General features: G+C 42.4%; 1 protein-coding gene across 13 annotated transcripts in view; it reads right to left on the bottom strand.

The window, feature by feature from the left end:
• GAS2 (growth arrest specific 2) overlaps positions 1-21,561 on the bottom strand; it is a 133,715-nt gene that overhangs the window by 101,390 nt on the left and 10,764 nt on the right. For 3 of the 13 annotated variants that reach the window (XR_014000058.1, XM_081154959.1, XM_081154968.1), the window contains exons 1-2: positions 13,132-13,515; positions 6,642-6,806 (exon numbers count right to left, since the gene is read on the bottom strand). Coding sequence is in view for 12 of the 13 variants with exons in the window: in XM_081154959.1 (XP_081011085.1) it covers positions 6,642-6,786 (145 nt within the window). In the remaining variant the exon portion in view is untranslated. Of the gene's footprint in view, positions 1-6,641; positions 6,807-8,735; positions 9,559-13,131; positions 13,516-13,804; positions 13,891-14,480; positions 14,595-14,706; positions 14,805-15,461; positions 15,803-21,561 lie in introns of those variants that run through there. The other 10 variants (XM_081154966.1, XM_081154960.1, XM_081154970.1 and 7 more) reach the window with 10 other exon arrangements.

Here is a 21,561-nt window from a genome sequence, read left to right as displayed (position 1 = left end):
ATGATATGAAATAACTGTATGTCGGGTAACTAAAATCAAGATGCATGCTTGTACACGTGAGTGTATTCCTCCCAGAAATATGTACTTGCCATAATTCCCGTAAAGATTAAGTATCAACCTACGGTGTTTTAAAATGGAGCCACCCTGGGGGGAAAAAAGCCCTTTTCTCTTATACTTTGCTGAAGAGGAATGTTTCCCTCCCAGTAAGTTAGTAGTACTAAATTTAGGTTCCCAAAGACACGATAGCATTTCATAATGATGTCTAACCTTTGAGTTCTTACTGTATGCCAGGCGCTTTACGTGTATTCATGTTTTTAATATTCTGCAAAGCTGTGACGTGGGTGCTGCCATTATATCCATTTTACAGCTGGTGAAACTGAGGCGTTTAGATAAGTAACTTGCTGAAGGCCGCCCAGTGAATCTGGCTCTTTAACCCACGGCGTCTAGGTTTAGAGTCTATGCTCTTAGTCACCATGCTTGACTACTTAAATATTTGCTGAATATATAAACAACTATTTCCTTTTACAATGCACTCTCCCTAACTCAGTTGTCTTTTTCTCTGTAGAAGCTCCACAGAAAGCCCTTCGGGATAAAACAAACAAACAAAAACAGCTTCGGGCTGAAGACAGCGATGGCAGTGCTGAAAATGTGAATAGCAGTGTACCCTGGAAGTCGAGAATGGCTGAGAGTGACAGTCAGGCCTGTTCCGATATGTGGCCTGATTTACTGCAGAAGGAAACCGGCATATTTTATCTCTGCAGGTTTCTGGATCTGATCAAACTCTACCTGAATCTCCACCGCACCTCTCAACCCCAATACCTTTCTCTAACTGGGGAGCTCAAAGGAACTCATCTGCTATCCTAACTTGAGGTAGTCCGTGTTTTGAGACTGAAATTTGAAGGCTGTGAGGCAGAAAGTAATTCATTCTCCCCAGAAACCCAGGATCAGCACTTGCGCCACAGTGATCCCACCTCCCTAGGCTGCATTTACATCAAGACAAGACAAAGCTGGTTCTGCTGGAACGATGGGTGAAAAACAACTGGGCAGCAGCTTCTCGGAAAGGCGTCAACTTGTGAACATGAACTTGATTCTTTAAACTTTTGAGCTAGCAAAAGATACCACCTTCCCCAAGGAATTTTTATTGACTATATCAGGAACATAAGGACTCTGCTGGACAAGGGGCTGGTAAAAGAGCTTCGAGAAAAATGGAAAGTAAAGAAAGCTGTTCAAAACCTACTAGACAGCAGTTGTATTGGACAGAAGCAACTCCACTAAGTAGATGCTTAACTTTTTAATGATAGAAATAGGTTATTTTTATAAATACCTGGCAAAATAACTGATAAGATAAAATTACCTATCGGTCATATTAAGCATATAATAATTCCATTTTCTTTTGTGGAAACTCAGAGAAAGGGAAAATCACCATAGCATCAATCATCACAATGCATTTCTAAATGGGTCAGCAAAACTTGATTTTATAAAACTTGTTTTCTATCTTATGCTTTACTCCAAGTCCCTGCATAGATTCAAAACACTTATGCCTACATCTACAGATCTACAGTCTTTAGGAACAATGCCAATTTATTTGCTAAACTACAATCTTTTCTCAAAAACATATTCCCATGTGATTTCATACAGTGTTATTAAACAAATACTCATTAAAGATAAAGGTAGACCATCACTTTCAAATGATTAAAGAAACACAAGTGAAATAAACAATTTGAGAACATTTATGTTAGTACATTCGTTTTAAAGCTATGTCAACAACAATTTTCAATAGTCCATCAATAATCATTAAACTTGTAGAATGTGCCTCATATATTTGAATGGTGGGTTTTTGCTATAATCTGGGATTGTTAACTTAATAACATGTTGTTTATTCAAAGTGACAATTAAGTTTTTCCCAAGACTTATTTGTATAACCATTTTATGTTCAAATATGTCCTAAGGATACAGATCAATAACAAGTGGGAATAACAAGCTAGTTCATGAACAAAAATAACAAAAAAGGGTTAAAATAAAGCTGAAATGTGTACATTTATGTATAACAGGGAACAGTGGCCAAAGAAACATTTTATACTGAAGAATGAAGGGATAGTCAGGATTCTTTCGCTGCCTTTTCTTAATATTGGTCATAAAATTGCTCCACGGTGCCAGCTATTGAAAACATACTTGGACTACAAAAACTACTTTCAGTAAGATCAGTTGATATTTAGAAAGATATGTTGAGTAGTCAGTAAATATTATATGATGATCTTCTTATGAATCCCATTGGTGTGCTTCATAAACAAATCCCAACTACCATAACTACTCATCTTAGTTCACATTTTACAAGACAGCTGGCATTTTATACTCATACATAAATAGTATTTCATCTAAAAATTTGCTATTTCTGCTTTATTTCTATGGCTAAGAATCTAAAGTGGTATGTATTGGTGTTACTGATTAAGTATCATGTACCTGAAAATTTCGGTATTAAACCTCCATATGTGATATGAATGTGAATATTGGTCTGTGAGCCAATGAAATAATTTTCTTCTCTATCAAATAATTTTTATCCACTGAAATACATAAATCCAAATTGAGCTTTCTTTGAGAAACTACATTTTTCAATTGAAATTTTATATGAAGGACCAGAAATATCTGATTTTAGACTGCAATTAATACTCCTCTTGAAGGACATAAAAAAACACCACATCACATTTTAATCAAGTATTACTACAAAGAAGTAGAAAGCCTTTCCACAAGTAAGGTCCACATCACAATGGTAAAATGTAATTAAAACTTTTAATGTAGAAAGTAAATTTCTACCTCACACACACAAAAAAATCAGATACTTTATATAAAGACAGCATCAACTTTGGAACTAACTACTTTCACGACATCTCTAACTTTCAAGCACATACAAACCAAGAGTTGAAAGAGAGCTACATAATATAAATTTGAAAATATTTCTGAGGTGATAAAATAGCCAGTAATAAATAATTTTAAAGTATACTTCACTGACTTCATTTCTAAAATATGTGAATTCTAAGTCTACCTAATATGTGTAATAAAAACATCTTCTAACGTAGCCATACATTTTTTCTCCCCTCCAGATCACCACCATTCTAGTACATAACATATTTTCTTACCTCCAAATGTTTTACCACTTCTAAATAATGCCAAGTTACTGTTCTACACTTAAGTTACCATAAGGATATTCACTTGAAGTCTATTATCTACCTACTCATACGAATTTAAGTCAATACAAGGTGGTACTTTGCTGTATCCTGAGATTCTTTTAAGATTCCTTTTCTGCGAAAATCTCCTAAGCCACCGTTGCATTTGTGTTACCAACTGCTATCATTAAGGAAAAAAAATTAGTCTTACTCTTTAAAAGAAAGATTATTCATTTATGTAAATTATGTTCTCCTTATTTATGCATATTGATCATCTCAAACTGGGTCTCGAGAGGTGGATTTCTTGGAAACTTACACGTTTGGAACTGGAAAGGACATTAGAGATCGTCTACTCCAACCCCTTCGTTTTATGGTTGAGGACACTGAGCCCAGAAAAGATAGCTCAGTGACTTTGGGCAAGTTTCCTACCGAGCGGCAGAGCCAGAACCAGAAGCCAGGTCTCCTGATGTCCTGTTGGGAGCCAGGTCTCCTGACTTTGTTAGGAGCCAGGTCTCCTGATTTTGATTCCAAGGATCTTTCCATTACACACACTGACTCTCTATTCTTTCAGGTTGCCTTGGGCCACTCACACTGATCAAGCTGCTTTGTAAATGGTCACATTCACCAAATAAAATGCCTTTGATGACAAGTCATGGGACCTTGGAATGTACCTGTACAATCAGGCTACCCTCTAATTAATCACCATCTCCCCCAGTCTAGAACCTCAGTTGCTTCTCAGTGACCATACAATAAATTATAACGTTTATCAACATGGTCTTCAAATCTGTACACGATCTGGCACCTACAAGTGTCATGAAACTCTCCTCTTGATCCACGCTGTTGACACTAGCTCAGTTCTTCCAACGCACCAAACTCCTTTGAAACTCAGCACAAGCCATTCCCGCCAACCAGGCTCTTCTCCCCGGCTTTGCCTGGCTGGCTAGTAAACATTCTTCAGTCCTCGGTTTAAATAGAAGACCCCTAAAGATTTCCCCAAGTCCTGCCATCCTTTGCCCCACGCCCACCTCCTCGCTTTTGCGCCCTTATTTCAACCTCTATCTCTTAGTGTTTATAATAAGTCCAATTAATGAATTATTGATTCAATTACTTACTTAATGTTCCCTTTTTAATCTCCTCCCACATCTCTAAGGACTGGCACTCCGCCTATTCCTAATCCACCGCTCTACCCTCCAGTACTTAGCAGACTGTGTCTGGAACACAAAAATCACAATAGCTCGTATTTACTATGGCTAGTTGATTACTATGTGCCAGGCCTTGCTCTAAATGCGGTCATCTCATTCAAACTGCCAAGGATCCTAGGAAGCTGGTACTAGTATTATACTTACGTTACAGATGATGAAACAGAGGACAGTGCATTTAGAAACCTGCCCAGTGTCACAGAGCTAGTAAGTGCTGGAACTGAGATTTGAACTCAAGCATTCCGATTCCAGTGTCTATTTTTTTAAAAACGGCCTGGCCGGTGTGGCTCAGCGGTTGAGCATCGACCTAGGATCCTGGAGTTCAAGGTTCGATTCCCGGTCAGGGCACAGGCCCGGGTTGCGGGCTCGATCCCCAGCAGGGGGCGCACAGGAGGCAGCCAATCGATGACTCTCACCATTGATGTTTCTCTCTCTCTCCCTCTCCCTTCCTCTCTCTGAAATCAATAAAAGACATATTTAAAAAAAAAAAAAAGAAAAAAGAAAGGTTGTGAAGAATAACTTTAAAAAAACCCACAAAAACGAACATTTTATATGCTGCTGCGCACTCAACTGTTTGTGCAATCAATCAATCAATTTATCGACAAAATGAAACTGACAGTATTGCTGGACTGTGAAACTGGACTAACAACACGAACAGTGTTTACGACATGTCAGGCGCTTCCTCAGTAGTAGACATATTTCAGTCCTGTAATCCCACTGCACCCTACAAAACAGGCACTTCCAGTACGGCCACGTTACAGATGAGGAAACTGAGGCAGGCAGAGGAGCAGCTCTTTTCCAACATCACATCGCTGGCGAGTGGCAGTCCCAGGGTTCAGACCCAGGCAGTCTACCTCGAGCCTGTTCTCTTAACATCCATTCTGCACAGCCGGGCTTGTGAGAGCCCGCGACTGAAGACAGCTCCGAGTTCATCATAAGTCCCCAGTGTCACAACCATTAGGGAACCTCGGAAGGACAGAAACAAAGAGAGGAAATCCTGCTTAGGTTACCCTGACTCCCTCTACGTGATGGAGATAAAAGCTGCTCCTCTGCATGGCTGGGTGACAAAAGGGGGGGAGCCCCTTCCTCCCAGGGGGCCCAGGAGGCGCAGCGCTGGCGGAGGGCCCCTGGGCCCCGGGCGTCCCGGCCCTGCCCCCGGGCTGGGTGCCCCGTGAGCTGCAGCACCCACCCTCCCATGCAGTAGCCCCAGGCCGCACAGGACCGGCGACCCAGAGCGTGCACGCGGGAAAACAGAACAGCTGAACCCTAGGGTAAAGGCGAAGAAAGGCAAAAAGCCATGAAAAATCCGGAGCCACGGGGAGCGAAAGGATGCTGCTGAAAGGTGCTCAAATCTTTCCAAACCTTGCTAAGATTTCAAGTGGACAGGGCGCTTCTCACTAAGCTCTTCAGTTTATCTTTAAGTAATAAAATGATGTTGGTGACATCCCTTCTGCAAGTGATAAAGTGCCATACAAATGATAAGTTTACTTGATATTCAAATGTTGTATTTTATGTATCTATAAGGGACCTTTCCTCGGGTAATAAATCGGTTTTATTCTCTGTGAAAGACTACTGGTGAAAGTAGTGTTTCTATATATAATGATCCTTGAAATGTGCATGGTTAAAAAAAATGCACGTGGTTGAAATTTTATCCTATGACTACGCCAGCACAACGGGAATTTAAAAAGAGACAGCCTTAGTATGAGGTAGCATTTTTCTCAGAGACAGTACTTTTGGAAGAGTCCCTAAAAACAAAATTGAAATGAACAGAAAAATTTTTAGCTCAGGTTGGGTGACTCTAGTCAGCTCATTTGGACAAAGGATAGATGTGTTCGTTCCAGAGTTTGGGGATTCAGCAGTTTTAGAAGGTGTGCTATAAAAGTAGGGCAAAGCAATCTAGTTTTAGAAGTCAGATTTCACAGACTATGGCCTGGGTGCAATGCCCAAAGACGAGGTCAGACTGGTGGGTTGCATAAAAGAAAAGTAAAAATAAAAATAAAAAATCAGATCAGCATATAGGTGCAATAAGCAATTTGACCACATATTTCCACATTTCAATGCATGATATTGGAATTACTAAGCACAGTTAACATGAAAGACATCGGGAAATTCATTTAAATTTTCCACATGCTTCAGGTTTCCCAGATGCAAAACCCAAATAATGAAATCTTTCTTTCCAAGGTGCTGTCACATGCTTAGGTGAAGGACACTATATGGGGGAGAGAAAAAAAAAACCCAACCCTGTTATCTTTGCTCACAAAATGAGATCTTATAACCTTACCTAATAGATTGGTTAACCACAAGGCCAGATCTTCTTTCATCGGTAGCAAATTAGCTTCATGTCTGCTGGCCAGCCACTGGCTATACTGATGCATATCAGAGAGGCCAGGTCCACTGCGTACCTTTGGGCTCAGAGCAGTGCACATTATTTATCCACTTGTAATACCTGTTTTGGAAACAAAAGAGCAATTGCTTTTTATACAGATTTCTCTTGTTAAAATCTTGATGCCAATGACAAAAGTAAGGAACCGGATCCATGGAGATTGATGAAAGGTCAGGTTATTAATTATTAAACCCCAGGAAACACTGTTTGCTTTATCTTTTTTGGTGCTATCACTGTTGACCAGCCACTTGGTAGAAAATAGCAGCAATCAAAGGTCAAATAGAAATATCAAACAGTAAGCACTAAGCTTGTGAAAAATGTGATATTTAGAAAGAGTCAGTTTCTAAGACGAGAAATCCCAAAGTTGTTGATGAAAATTTGAGTATCCAAATTGTAAACTCCAGTTGTTTGGGTTCATTTTTGAAACCATAGATTTCTACAGAGCTTTAGGACTGAGTGCTAGCAGTGACAGTGTTTACACAATTTATTATGAACATATGGTCACTACCCTTAAAACTATTATCTATAGGATTAAGCACAGCACTTGGTTCTTTGCAGATGGCTGAGCAATCATGGATTCACAATTCAGAGAACTGGGTGGGAGACAGGGTAAGGAGTGCTTTAGAGACTCCCTACTCTACTTTTCTCATTTTACAGTTCATGAAAAAAAAACCAGAGAGGATCAGTGACTTAACCAAGATCATACAGCTAGATCATGGCACAGTCAGGCTTAAACCTGGGTCTTCATACTCTTTCGAGAATGACACATTTTAAAAAATAGATTCATCAAGAAAGCATATTATAACCCAAAAACAACACCATTATTCTAACAAATACTGTTGCAAGTTTTTCTTTTGTCTTATTTTGTATCTTTTCACTTCATGGGTTTTTGCATCCTACGTTTAGTTTGCAATCATCTTTTGAATAGAAGAGATTTAAATATCTTACATCTACAAAATAAAAGTTGATTTCATTAACCTGGTCACCTTATGGGTATCACAGGCCCCTAGGTGGGTTGTAGAAAAGTTGTTTGAATATATAGTTGGCCTCGAACATAGCACTTTTTATGCATTATTTATAGGACCTAAGACTATAGAAGTAACATTGAAGCAGCTCAGGTAACAAACTCGTAAGTTTAACAATGTGTACACAAGTAATGTGAAATAACTAAATGCACTATAACTGATAACAATGAAAATACAACTGGCAAGAGGTAAGATTTATGATATAATGGGGTATTCAGCTATATTTCAATAATTATGGTATTTTTAAGTTACCAATATAAGTGCATATCAACTCATCAGTTCTATTCTTTGAAACTTTACATAGTAGTCTTTTCTAGTGAATCTCAAAGTCTAATTCTCTTAGCATAGGATAATTTTTTTCTTTTATAGACTGCTTTTGAAAACATAGTAAGTTATTTCTATTTGCATAGAAAAATGCAAAATGTGACCATCTCTCAAACATTTTGCTGTAGTATTAGAAGAGACAGCTGAAGAGTAAACACCTAAAAGGTGTCATAAATATGTAATTTAAAAGCACAGACGACTGCATTTCTAAACAATTATGCTTTCAAGTAATTGTTTTGCAAAAAATAATTACCATAAATTTTCTTTGAAAACATTTTTTTATAAATCTCTATCTAATTATCCATAGTAAACCAGTGCAAATGTGAAACATATGTTGCTAAATTATCATTATAGGAACCAGAACATTACCATCGCCTATTCTTTTGTAGTTAATCATCACATCATTCATACAAAATCCTAAAATTTTCTCCAAATCCTGTCATTAAATATCAGAAACCCAAAACATTCTTTTGCCCCAGTTCTTTGAAAAATAGGTCTAGTCCCAGAAAAACAAAACATCTCCCTGTAGCTGGTCAGGATTCTTATAGGCTAGCTAACCTCAGAAACAAACATTTAAGTAATATTACATTTAAGCACATGATTCATACATTTAAATAACTAATTGAAATCTTAAAAGGGTTACCTCTAAAATGCCTTTCTTCTCAAGACACAATCTCTCCCACTACTTTCCTGAAAGTGAGATGTGGTAGGTCAGTAACTTTAGCTACATCCTATTATGTGCTCTGCAACTTTCATTTAAGCACCAGCGTCCTATTCTGCTCTGTAAAAGCAAGAAGACACCTCGGATTCTTAGGCCCATTGTCCAATGAAGAATTCATCAAGGGATAGTTTACAGTAAGCCTAATGGCATGTAACAGTTTCAGTGAGTCAGAGGGACACAATCCTTCCCCTCAATACTTCTAAACAGTGAAGTTTTTATTTTCTTGACAGTGGCACATTTATTTCTCATGCAGTCTGTCCTGTATTTTGCCAGAAATGTAATTCAAACTATCTTCTAATATTTATAGATGATCATTCAGTAAAAAAGCAGTAAGAGTAGTTAAGCAATTTTTGTTATGCTGCTTTGTTTATAATCAAAACTATATTCAACCTGTAAAAAAAAAAAAGAGAGAGAGAGAGAGTTCTATTTTACCAGAAGGTAAAAATGGGAGAAAGAAGGCTTAGTGGGCAATTCACATGCAATAGGTGATAAACAACTAAACATACGCCAAATATGTTGACACTTAAAGTCGCTGTCATGGATAGAAGCTCTGTTTAAGTCCCTTTAGAAAAAAAATAGGATTTCAATCCAGATTGAACCATTTTTTCATCATTTAAATCACCATCTGTGGTTCAGCTGAAAGTCAGCCACTACATGGAGGTCTTGGACTTAGATATGGCCGAGACATGAATAAGAAACATGGGCCTGGGCCCAGCTAGCAGGAGTGTGGAAGAATTATTCCATGGTGAAGTAGTTTCCCACTGAAATGATTAAATGGGGGTGAACAAAAGTCAAACAAATTTATATCACCAAGATAAAAAAGATCACTACAGGACTGTAACCATTTGATAATTTTTAACAAATGTTTAATCAGTGTGGATGAGTTGAACTAAATCACAAAGAACAAACCCAAACAAAAAGATCATTTCTGATCTTTTGAATTCATTCAAAAGTTTTCCAAAACCACAAGAGATGCCAAGGAGTAGCTTTTAAAGTTGGGAAGTGAAATGATTAACGATCCACTAGACTGGAATAAAGAAGTTCAAGTTTGGGAGAACAAAAAAACTTTTTTTGTGTGTGCACTGCATCAAAACACAGAAAGATGTTACCATTAAAATTCGTAGATCTAAATATGTACAAAGCTTGATAAGTACCTTTGGCAAGTACTAAACAAAGACAATCACTTTGGGAAGAGGAGGGGGGACCCAAATGCTGCTATGAGTCCTCGAAACTATGGCTTCTCCAAGTTTATGGGTCTATCTAAAAATGGATGACTCAACCCTCAGGATTTGGAATTCAGAAAAATAAAACTTAAAGCAAAAAACATGCAGAAACTTAATACCGAATTCTTCAAAGAATGTGTGTATTTTTTCTTTCTTTCTTTCCATAGAAGTGATTCTGGAATAACCATTATAAATATGATGAGACATGAACTAGCCCAGGGGAAGAAGAAAAAATTAATGACTCCGTAAGTAAAATATCATATGTTTCAAGACTCTGTTTAGTCTGTTGCTCCAGAATCCCAGTTGAAGACCTTCTAGTTTTGAGTCTGAAGATAAAGGACTCTTTCACATCACCTAGAGATGTGCTTTGATTATGACCAAGATGGTTTCTGGTCTATCTCTAGACTTTGTTGACACGTTATAAAAATAAAATTTAAAAATGAAATATTGCATAGAAAATAAGTTGGAAAGAAAGAAAAATAAGAATAAAATAATAAACATTTTATCACTGCTGTCTGCTATGAGATTCCACTAAAAATCCTGAATAATGAATATTAATTGGAATATTAGAATTGGAATAAGAAGTCCTGGGGTCAAACTAGCTCTACTACCTACCCACTTAATAGCTGTTCTAAGATTCTAGTTCTATGACTTTTTATGTTTGTACCTGAGTTCTTCAGTATGTCCAACGGAGGCTAACACTTCAGACATAATCTTGAAGCTTAAGTATTTGTGCCAGTGTTGGCATATATTTTACATTCAATAAATACTAGCTAAATCTAAATTATCGCCATAGGAAATATGCCAAAAATAAAACTTCCATTGACTTATTTTAAAAAGAAAAGCAATTCTGTAACAAAATAGGAATGTTTTGTAGACCTGAGTCACTAGGAGAAGACAAAGGGTAAAGAAGAGGAATGAAAACTAAGTATCGATGAAATAAAAGCATGAATATTGGAAAACTCAAAGTTTTCTTCATAATGAGAAGGAAGAAGCCCTTAAGGTGAATGAAATGTTGGGCTCTAAAATGAGTAGTTCACAAATTTTGTTAACAAATTAGACTTCATTTCTGACCCCAGTTAAAGATCATAAACTATTAAGGTGGGGGAATGCCACACCTCTCCAAATAAATGTGAGAGGGTGTCACTATGCCTCCCCCCCAACCCGACCCCTTAACTGCGGCCAGTAAAAACCAAAAGTGCTAATGAGCTCACAGGGAAGGAAGGGAAGGGAAGGGAAGGTGTCCCCCCTAAAGGCCAACTTTGTTCTCATCTGCAGCACTGGTCTCACCTCCACCTAGTCAGTTTTGTGTGTCTGAGGTATGAAACAATGAAGAAACAAAGTCTGTAGGCCAGTAACACTAACTTTTAAAATTTAAAACAAACAAACAAAAAGTACCCCAAGCCAAACACCCTCCCAAAATCTGGAAGGAAAAAACGGTATCTTTCAAGCTAGACTCAAAGAATTAACAGCTGAGGATGGCTCTTTCACCACTGAGTTCTTTGCTCCTAAGTGATTCATTTTGGCTGGCCAATAATCTCTCTACAATGCTACATATTCTCGACCAATGTCACGAATGCAAAATCTTACCCTAAGGGTCCAATCAGAAAATTAAAGTTCAAGAATTAATCATAAAAGTAACTCTAGATCTTGTAAATAAATGGACCTCCACTTCTGGCTAAGGGGAGCAACTTGTCCACAAATTAAAGAAGCACCAAGCATAAAGCCAAAACAACACTCCTTACTAGCTTTCCTCATTATATAACGTATTTAAATTCAAACATACATTAAAAGATCTACTTAGTCAAATTCCTGGTTCTTAATAAATGACTGGAGGTCTAAAATGTTTTGCCCAAAGGAACAAGGCTATGTAACCACAGAGTCGTTACAAGTATCCTACTCAGCCCTCCTGCTGCCCAATCTCAAGTAATGCTAACTTTCTACCAAGAACCTTTCTTACCCTGGAGTCCCATGATGACTTGTCTTGAATGATATACATGCAATAATCATTCCCTCTTAAATCATGACCAAAATATTAAGACTGAGTGGGAACCAATATCTCATATTTTTTTTACAGCATTAGCAATTTTTTTCTTCTTTTAAAAAAAATTCAACTAGACCAACTCTTCCAAATAACTTAGTACAGGTTTTTGGATCCCTACCAGGTTAACTTGAAAGAAAATTTGAATGGAAAGCCACCTGAAATTCATAAATCAATTAGAAAATTTAAAGACTTCCATCAAAATTTCATCTAAGTCGATTAGATACTTCATGAGATTTGGGGTGTGTTTTTTTAAATATGTTATTTGTAACACAAAGATTTCTGTTTTACTTAACTATAAGGTAGTTGAGAACTATCAGATTTCTACTCTCTACATATATCTGTCTCATGTAAGGTGAGAGAATTAGCAAAAGCTCAATTGAATTGACCCTGAAAATGTTTAAGACAAAAAAATTACACAAGCTTCTTACTCATTTTGACAAGAGGCACGCATATTCTACCTCCACCCCAGTTATTTCCTCTAGTCAGAAAACCTTGAGTAGAAAACCTTGATAGAAGCAGTGGGATCCTATCTGCGCCTCCATATAAAAACCACAAAGATACCAAAGTAGCCTCCGCAGCAGCTGCAGTTCAACAGACTCCCTCTGCGCACCCACCGTCGGCGCCTCGCTCTCTGGTTTCCGACAAGGTACGCGGCCCTCCGCAGGCCCCCGGCCTGGAATGCAGACTTGCAGCCTTGAGGCAAAGCTCGAAAATCACGCCTCACACGCTCAGGGTTCATAGGAGACCTGGCAGCTCACCGTCCCCGCACGTTTCAGGTTTTAACTAAGATTCCTCAGCAAGATGCTGGGAGACTCGTGGCGACCTCAGGGCCTTTGGCGCCAGGTGCAGTAGGTTTTGCCACGTGAATCCTATTCCCAGCAAAGCAGAGTCCGCGCCACCAACGTCTGGTGTTGAGCCGCGAAGTCAAGAAAGCAGCAAAGGTTCGTAGCCTACGGGCTGGTACCCGAGCTACCTCTCTGCTGCAGAGCCCACTCGGATGAGCCACGTGTGACGGCCACACGGTCCCAGGCCTCGGACACCTGTCCCTTACCTTCTCTTAGGCAGTCGGAGCCAGGACGCCCATGTTGGAGAGGACCCCCGCGGCCACCACCTCCCCCTGCGCGGTTAGGGGGGCGCATTCCTCGAGAAGGCGCTCATGGGTGGGTGTCAGGGGCGGGCTGGGCGCACTGGGTCCCAGCCGTAGCTGACCAGTGTCCACGCACCGCGGGAGGTCGGGGAGGCGGCGGCGAGCGCGCGGGCTTGCTCAGCGTCGCCTCTGCGTCTCGGGGCGCGGGCGGGAGGAGAGGTGCCGTCCGCTGCCCGGCGCGCACCCGACCCGCGCGGCCTTTATCTGGGCGCTGGGCAGCCCTGCGGCGGGCGGATCTGGTTTCCTCCGCACGGGACGCCCTCGCACCCTGAGCCCTTCGCGCGAGCCCGGGCGAGGGGCGGGGTTACGGGAGGCGCGGAAAAGTTTCGCAGACCTTGACCGCCGGAGGAGGAGGGGGCGGGGGGGGGGAGGTTTTCATTTCCAAAAAGGTTAAGTGGCGGGAGGTCCCGAGCAACCCACGCCACCCCCCACCGTACTGCAGCGTGGAAAACAGCTGGGAAGCCCGGGGTCCGCTGCCTCCCCGCTCGGGGCCGCGCAAGCTTCCGACGGCTGGGCTGGGTTCCGGGCAAGTGACCTTCCCGGGCTGATCCAATTTAATTTTGCCAACGTAACTCACGCTTTCAAAACAGAGTTGTCTCCTCTGCTCCCCAAAACAATTGCAGATTCCAAAACCCTGCTCTGTGGACTCAGGAAGAACAATACTACGCGAAGTATTCCCCCCCGGGGGGGGGCGGTGACGCACAGGCCAGCCTTTGTTTGCTCCCTTAAAAAAGCTCCACTCTGTCAAACGCATCAAGGACAACAGAGTGCCACCCCGAGTCACACGTGTCGCCCTCCTTCCTCCCGTCCTGGCCTCCTGCCTCGGGTGAAACATTCGGGATCCCTCCCCTGAGACCATCCCCGCTCGGTGCCCTCCCCTCTCCCCGTGACCGCGCGCCCACAGCGACCCTGGGGCCCGGAGGCGGACGGGCGCCTTCGCGATCCAGGTGCCGACTGGAAATGCCCCCTCGGCCCCGGGCTGGCCGAGCCGCCCGGCGGGCTTTCCGCGCGGCGGCCACTGGGGCTGCTCCGCGCCGGGGGCCAGGCGCACGTGGCGCGCCCGGGGCATCACAGAGGCGCCCACTGCGGTGACCACCCACGCGGCGCCCGGCCGCCCGGCGGTCCGCGGCTCTGCCGCAGCGCAGCCAGGCCCCCGAGGTCATTTTGAAAAGCCGGGCCCCGCCCGCCCCGCGCCGCCCCGCAGGCAGGCCCTCCCGGGACCGCGCCGCAGAGCGCACGCCCGCCCGGCTCACCCCCGCGTCCGGAGAGCTGCCCGCGGCCCTCAGAGGCGCCGGGGCTCCCGGCTCGGCCCCCGCAGCGTCGCGGCCCGGCGCCCTCCCGCAGCAGGTCCCGCAGCAGCCGCCGGCCGCGCGCCCCCCGCCCGGCCCCTCGTCATGCTCCTCGGGCGGCCGCGCTCCCCCTGCCAGAAACAGATCGCCTACATGTCACCCGCGCGGCCCGCGGGAGCGAAACGCTTACTTTTCCTGGCGGACGGCAGACGCGGCTGACGCCGACCTACCCCGCAGACCCGGGAGATTGTGTTACGCGCCCTGGGCAGCGGCGCGGGGGTTGGGGCCCGCTCCCGCCCCCTCGACCCCGAACGCTAACCTAGGAGGGCCCGGCCGGGGGTGGGGAGGGGATCATATTCAACTCCGGGCTTTCGCCGGAGTCAATGGCTTTAGCACAATATTAAAACGGGGTGTTGGGAAAGTCTGCTGTCCCGGCCAGTGATTTTTTGCAGACTCAGAAGCATGAGCTTTCCAGCCACTTGGGCCACTCCTCGCTCCGCACTGAACGACTTGGTTTCCTACACTTCCCTTGAAAGATCGGGTTTTAGGAGAGGCTGCACTGAGGGCTGTGTTCATTTTCGGAAGGAAACCCGATTCCACCCTCCCTCGTGCTCGGCGCCGCGCTGTGCTGAGCGTCACGGACAGTCCTCTCCAACTGCTGTTTATTAGCGCGTGTGGGCCGAGGGGAAAGGCCTGCGGGAGCTGGCAGACGCTCAGGGTCCGCCTCGGCGCTGCCACCGAGGCCACCGAGGCCGGCGTCCTGGGCCCGGTGACCTCTCCGGGGCGCGGATGGGGAGGGGAAGGCGGGCGGCCCTTTGCCTTCGCGCTCCCACCCCGCGCCCCGCGCGCCCGGCCGGCCCAGGCACTCGGGTCCTCGGGGACACCGTTCCCCAGTAGTGAGAAAGCGCCCCCGTCCCGCGCTCCCCTCCCCCAAAGAGAAACTACCTGCGGATCCACCAGGGGCTGATTTTGGATACAATTGAAGGACCATGTTGCATCTGCGGCCGCCTTCATCTGGAAGCGGTTAGTGGCTCCGAAGCACCTAGACGCTGCCTTGTAGCGGCACAAATAACGAAGGGGGCAAAACGGGCTGGAAAGTCTGGGGGCACTGACCCCCAAGCTCTGCGCTCCAGTTCAACGTGCTGTTGCAGCCACCGGTTCCATATTGCTCCCTGGCTTCCCAGACAAGAAAAAGGGGGGCGAGGGGGCAGCCACCTCATTTGAAAGAGAAACAGCACCTATAAAAAGGCCTGCATGACTGCCCGGACATGCACACAGGTCAACCAACCATACAGACCCGGCTGCAGATGAACTCGAGGAAAGGATTCTGAATAATGTCTCTAACGGAACCGATTCCGAGCATTCCTCAAGCCCTAAGAAAGTATTTTGAGTTCCTGAACTTGTACAGTTTGAGTAAAAAGTCAGGCACCCTTGATAGTTTTGCATGATCGAACATCACGGGCCAGTAAACATCAATTTAAGTCTCCTCCGGGTGTAGACGACTTCCAAAACGTCTAACACCTTGGATTTTGAAAATCGCATATCCTAGACCTCTCCTGATGTAAATATTCCTGTCACATTGTCCAATATTGATGCTATAAAAAGCAAAGTGCCAATCGATGTTTTTATTGATTCAGGAACAACGCTAAACCCAGTTTGGGGAAATAAGGAAGCTGGCGGACGCCCTGGGAAAGCATCATCTGTCAGATGTCTCCCTCCAATGCCCCTTCCTTCCAGGAACTCCTAGTTCTGAACCAGGCCCTCGGCCCTTCTAGCAAGGAGCAAAAGGACCACGCCGGGCACATGTGCTCTTTTTCTCACTCGCATCCGAGAGTCCTGCTGACACCCTGGGTGGCAAGAAAAAAGTAATGCAAAAGATTTCTGGAGGGGCATCAAAATCGTGTTTTAATTTTTTCCCAGAATTTGTAACAATCCCCATTAGATTTTTATTTTGTCTTTTGCAAAATCGAGTTTCCGTTAATGTCTTCCCATCAGTCACTAACACATTTGTCAGATATTCTTTTCGCTCAAGAATGGTCTCGCTTTGGTCTCTCTCCACCTAGGCACGTTCGTCTTAGGGAGCCATGGGCCCACTTACCGTCCCTGAACTGAAGGGGAGGTAATGGAAGCACGTGCCTCACCTGCTGGGGTGAAAATGTCCTCATACATCCTTAAAACTTGACAGCACGGAAAATAAAAGCCAAGCCAGATTTAAAGAAAACATGGTTTGGTTTTTCTTGTTATCACTTCAATATTAAAGTTTAGAGGACTTTAATATTGAAAGTTTCTAGGTTACTCTGTGTTTTGGGCATCCTATACCTTCAACATTGTCTCCAATATGAACTGTGCCTTTCCTCTCAAAAAATATCTTTATATAGGTTGAAAATGAACAGTAAGTTTCTTTATTTCTCATCTATAGGTTAGCCCCCCTCTCTCCTCCTTCATGAAATTACACACACACACACACACACACACACACACACACACACATAGAAAACATTCTGGAAAGTGGGGCAAGCCTTCAATAGGTGCTAAAGATTAGAGGGCACTTTGAAATAAGTGTAAAAACATGGAAATAGATACTGGGTTAAACTAACATAAATTTCCAAAGGTGTCCAAGGCAGCACTCTTACAGTCCGGAATAGCTTCAGAGGGGCTGTTAAACAGGGCAAGTGATAGCCTCAGACGCAAGTGAGAGCAAGGATACGAAGAGCAGTAGAAAAACCCGCAGTGGTGCCAGAGAACTATACGAAGCAACGTAATAAGTGAAAACACTTACTTCGTTTTTATTGAAATATTTTATCAGTAATGAAAAATATGTTTATCATTTCCTACCTACCATCTGGGACCACAGTATAGGCCTTGAATTGATATATATTGAAATCTTTTTTTAAGTGTCAAAAAAAAGGATTTTATGTCCTATTATAGTAATTATGAATAATGTTAATATTTTTCATCACCATTCATGCATAACACTACAAAGAATGAATTAAATGAGAGAAATTCATGTGGAAGTTTGAGGTTTACTCTCATTTTGATATGCAACTTAAAACTCTATTTTTACTCTCAAAGGAACACTTTAAAGTTTATAAGTACAACATAACACTAGTATAGATATCCGTACCCTATTGAACGAGACTCATATTTTTCACAAAATGTGTGTTATTTATGAGCACTATCGTCTGAGTTTTACACAGAGGATAGATTAAAAGCATTTCATGAAATATGCCATTTATCTCACCTAGTTTTAAATATCCTATGTAATATATACTGTTGTGCAATTTACCTTGTCTAAGTGAAGTTGGGTTTTCACTGAATATTTTTGTGGTTTGTTTCTAAATCTTTTATAAGTATCTGTGCCATTCTAATTGGAAAAAGCTCAAATTTAATATGGATGTTTAATATAAAATATTTTTATTTCAATGGCCCTTTCTTTTGAATCACTGTTTTCTCTAGCATCTAGAATATCATTGCTCTTCTAGTAGGCACTCAATAAATAATTGTTGAGTGAGTGAATGTTATAGAAGAACCCAGTCTCTTGGGAAGCTTACTACTAATTGGTTATATTTTTGTATATTGTCTTTAATTTAGTAGTTTGGAACTCAGAATAGGAAAATAATGTTAAAATAACATTATAACTAATGGTTTAATTTCCAGGCTAGAATAATTTCATCTGGTAAAATGTAACTGGAGTTCAGTAAAACAGATGCTTGCCTGTGTACCAGGCTCATGAATGAGGTCAGTTTATGTCACCTGTCACTTCATTAAAAACCAAGGTTGATTTGGACTCAAGGTTTAATCATAACCAATATAATAGGAGTGCAATGAAAAGCAATAGAAAATATTACTACTTCAGTGGCTTTCAAACTTTTTTTATTGTGACCCACAATATGAAATACCTTATGGAACAGACACACAGAAACACATTCAGATACACACAACCAAAACAGGTTTCTATTTGCCATTCAATTGAAAGGAAATATTGTTAGAGAACTGCTAAATTTATTTCAAACCCATAGTTCGGGGGGGATCTGACTTCGAAACTAAACTAAGGAGAAAATCGATCCAAACTGAGGTAGGGTATCAATGTACAGATGGTTTCATCATAAAGTACAAACCAGATGTGCGTACATATTGTCGGCAGCAGACTTGACATGATGTAATATCCCAATATCCCCAACACTGCACACCCTCACACCTCAACTCTCTGCTCATGCTGATTAGAATGATAGTTTACTCTTTACTTTCTGTCTCTGAATAAATCAGATTCGTTCTTCCAGGACTAGCTTAGCAGTTATCTTCTCTGTGGTTCTCTTGATCTCCCTGGCAGAAACGTTGCTGTGTCTGCCTGTTTTCTCTGTTTTCCTTTCTTTTACATCTCATTTATAACGTAGAGTCAGTTATCTTTGTACACATACATCTCCCTAGTAAAACCGTGAGTCCCTGGAGAGGAAGGCCTAGGTTATCCATCCTTGCATATCAGGTCCTCAGCACAGGACCAGACCTCAGGTGGTAGAATGATTGAATGAATAAATGAACAAACCACTGAATATCTGAAAGAGAAAAAGAGAAAAAGCAGGTGTCGGGTGATGGGACAGATACAGGAAGGTAGGCGTGTGCCCCTCAAAGGGGAACTGACTGGAGATCCCTCTGTGAAGACGGCACCCACTGTTGATTGTGCATACTTGCTGAGAGAACAGTTTACACTTAAATGAGATTTTACCGTCACATTTCTTGGGACTCTCTTGCAGGTAGACCTTGTTTCAAATACCCATTTATTTTTAAGGACACCGATAACGACAAATTTAGGATTACTTTGTTGAAGGATGAAAAAGCTTGCTGAAATTTCCATAATTGAAAGTACCACACATTTTATTTTACAAACATGGAAGCTTTGACAACTGCTGATTTACACAAAGCGTTTTGAGAAATGACTCTTAAAATTATATTGTGGAAGGGTTTGCTAGTCTCTAGTACTTGACCAGCCTACGAGAGCTAGCACCCCTCGCCCGAAGTGACAGAACTGCCCGCGGAGGGCTCAGTTAGTGGGGCTTCTCTGGGGGAAGGAGATGGCGTCGCCGCGGCCACAGGAGCCACTGGCACTCTAGAGTCTTCAGCCAGAGGGTTTCGCCAGCCATTATTCCCGCCAGGGCTGTAAGGAACAGGCACCTGGGATTGGGATGACAACAGTCACCGCAGCCAGCTTAATAATTAGGAGTCCAGATTTGGAAACAAACTAAATCTGGGTCAAGTTCTAACTTCCTCACTTACTTGCTAAACATTATGGGCAAATTAGTTAACCTAACTATCAGTTCCCACATCTGTGAAGTGGGGTAACAAATAGCCCCTCTCTCACAGTCTGGTCATGAGCATTATATAATATATATAAAATATTCAGTTTACTGTCTGATGCACAGCAAGTATGAAATAGATGTTAGGTATTTATTATTACTTGAGCACCTAAATCATCTTATTGACTCATTGCAACAATCCCCTGGCATAAGGACATTGTTAAAAATACTGAAGATCAGAGAATGTTATATATCCTTTCCCTGAATCTTTCTCTTCACTCCTATATTTGGCATCCCACTCTCTGCCCTTTTAGACACCCAGTGGCCTTATGGTTCATTCTTTCATTCATTCCTTCTCCAGTGTCCTCCGTGCACTTGCTATATGAAGATGAAGTTGCAGGCCTGGCTCCCCAGGAGCTCACAGGCTGATAGGAAGAATGGTCGTAAACAGCACAGATGGGATTCAGCCTCGTATCTGATTCTGAGCGATTTGAAAGTCTACGTTCATTTTCCTCCCTCCCTGCTTCTTTCCCTTCTCCCCTCCATCCCTTCCTCCCTCCCTTCCTTTCTTGCTTTGTTCTTGCTTTCTTTTTTAAGTAAATTTTTATTGATCTTACAGAGGAAAAAGGGAAGAGCCACTATTTCAGTTTGAGTCTAAAGGTGGGAAACAGTGATATTCCAATTCAAAGGCAGTCAGGAAGGAGGAATTCTCTCTTATCTGAGGGAGAGTTGGCCTTTTTATTCTATTAAAGCCTTCAACTGATTAAACGAGGCCCACTCACATTAGGGAGATCAATCTGCTTTATTGGGTCTACCAATTTCAATGTCGGTATCATCCAAAAGCATCCTCAAGCTAATTAAAGCCTCCTAGCTTGCCGTACAGCAGTTCAGCTTCCAGTAACCCTGTCTTCGGGTGCAACCTTCTGCTTGGCTCTCCCTGCCAGACTTTTCTTATTTGGAGCTATGAGAGTTCACCTGTGCAAGTGTATGTTTCAACGTGTCCTGACATGAAAGGAATCCTTAAATTTTATAAAATGGGAACAAGGGGCTGGAGAACTCTGTTTTTACCTTGACTACTTCTTTTCAGTCACCTTATTCCTCCTTCTAGAATTCGCCCCCCTTACAATTACCAGACTCTTCTGGCTTCACTGTCCCCCTTTCTTAAAAATCTCTCCCATCCCACTATCTCTTCCCTACAGGAATTTCATGTCACACTGCCCTGTGCTCATGAATTCCTAAGTTACCTCAAAATCCTACTATGTAAAGGTAAGCACTAAGGAAAAGATACGAGTAAAAATATTAAAACTTTAATAGATTAATAATGAAAATGTCCAGCATACAGTATAAAAGCACATACGTGCTGTAAGTAATACACACGCACACAATCATGACAGACGCCACCACCAGTGGGAGAGTAACAGGCACACCCCTGCGTGATATCCACTGTAACTTGAACCACCTTTGGCTATTTCCACCATCAGCAATTTTCTCTAGCTCATTCATGCATCTTAGACCTTAGGATGATTTTCAGTTGTTAGTATTGCTTTACCACTGGATTGTGGATTTACCAAAGCATTACGTTTACTTTTAGATGCTTAAGTGTTTCTCAATTTCAGTAATTCTTCATAGTTTACCTAGATTATACGTTCTTCTCCCCCCCCCCCCAACATGTGAACATTCTCTTAACATTCACTCCATTTCTCCTTTACACAATTCTGCCCTGTTTTTTCTCTTTCTTACATCCCTCCTCTTTG

This window comes from Miniopterus schreibersii (genome assembly GCF_964146895.1).
Source record: "Miniopterus schreibersii genome assembly, chromosome: 12".
NCBI lineage: Eukaryota > Metazoa > Chordata > Mammalia > Chiroptera > Miniopteridae > Miniopterus > Miniopterus schreibersii.
This window is presented reverse-complemented; position numbering and strand designations above follow the sequence as displayed.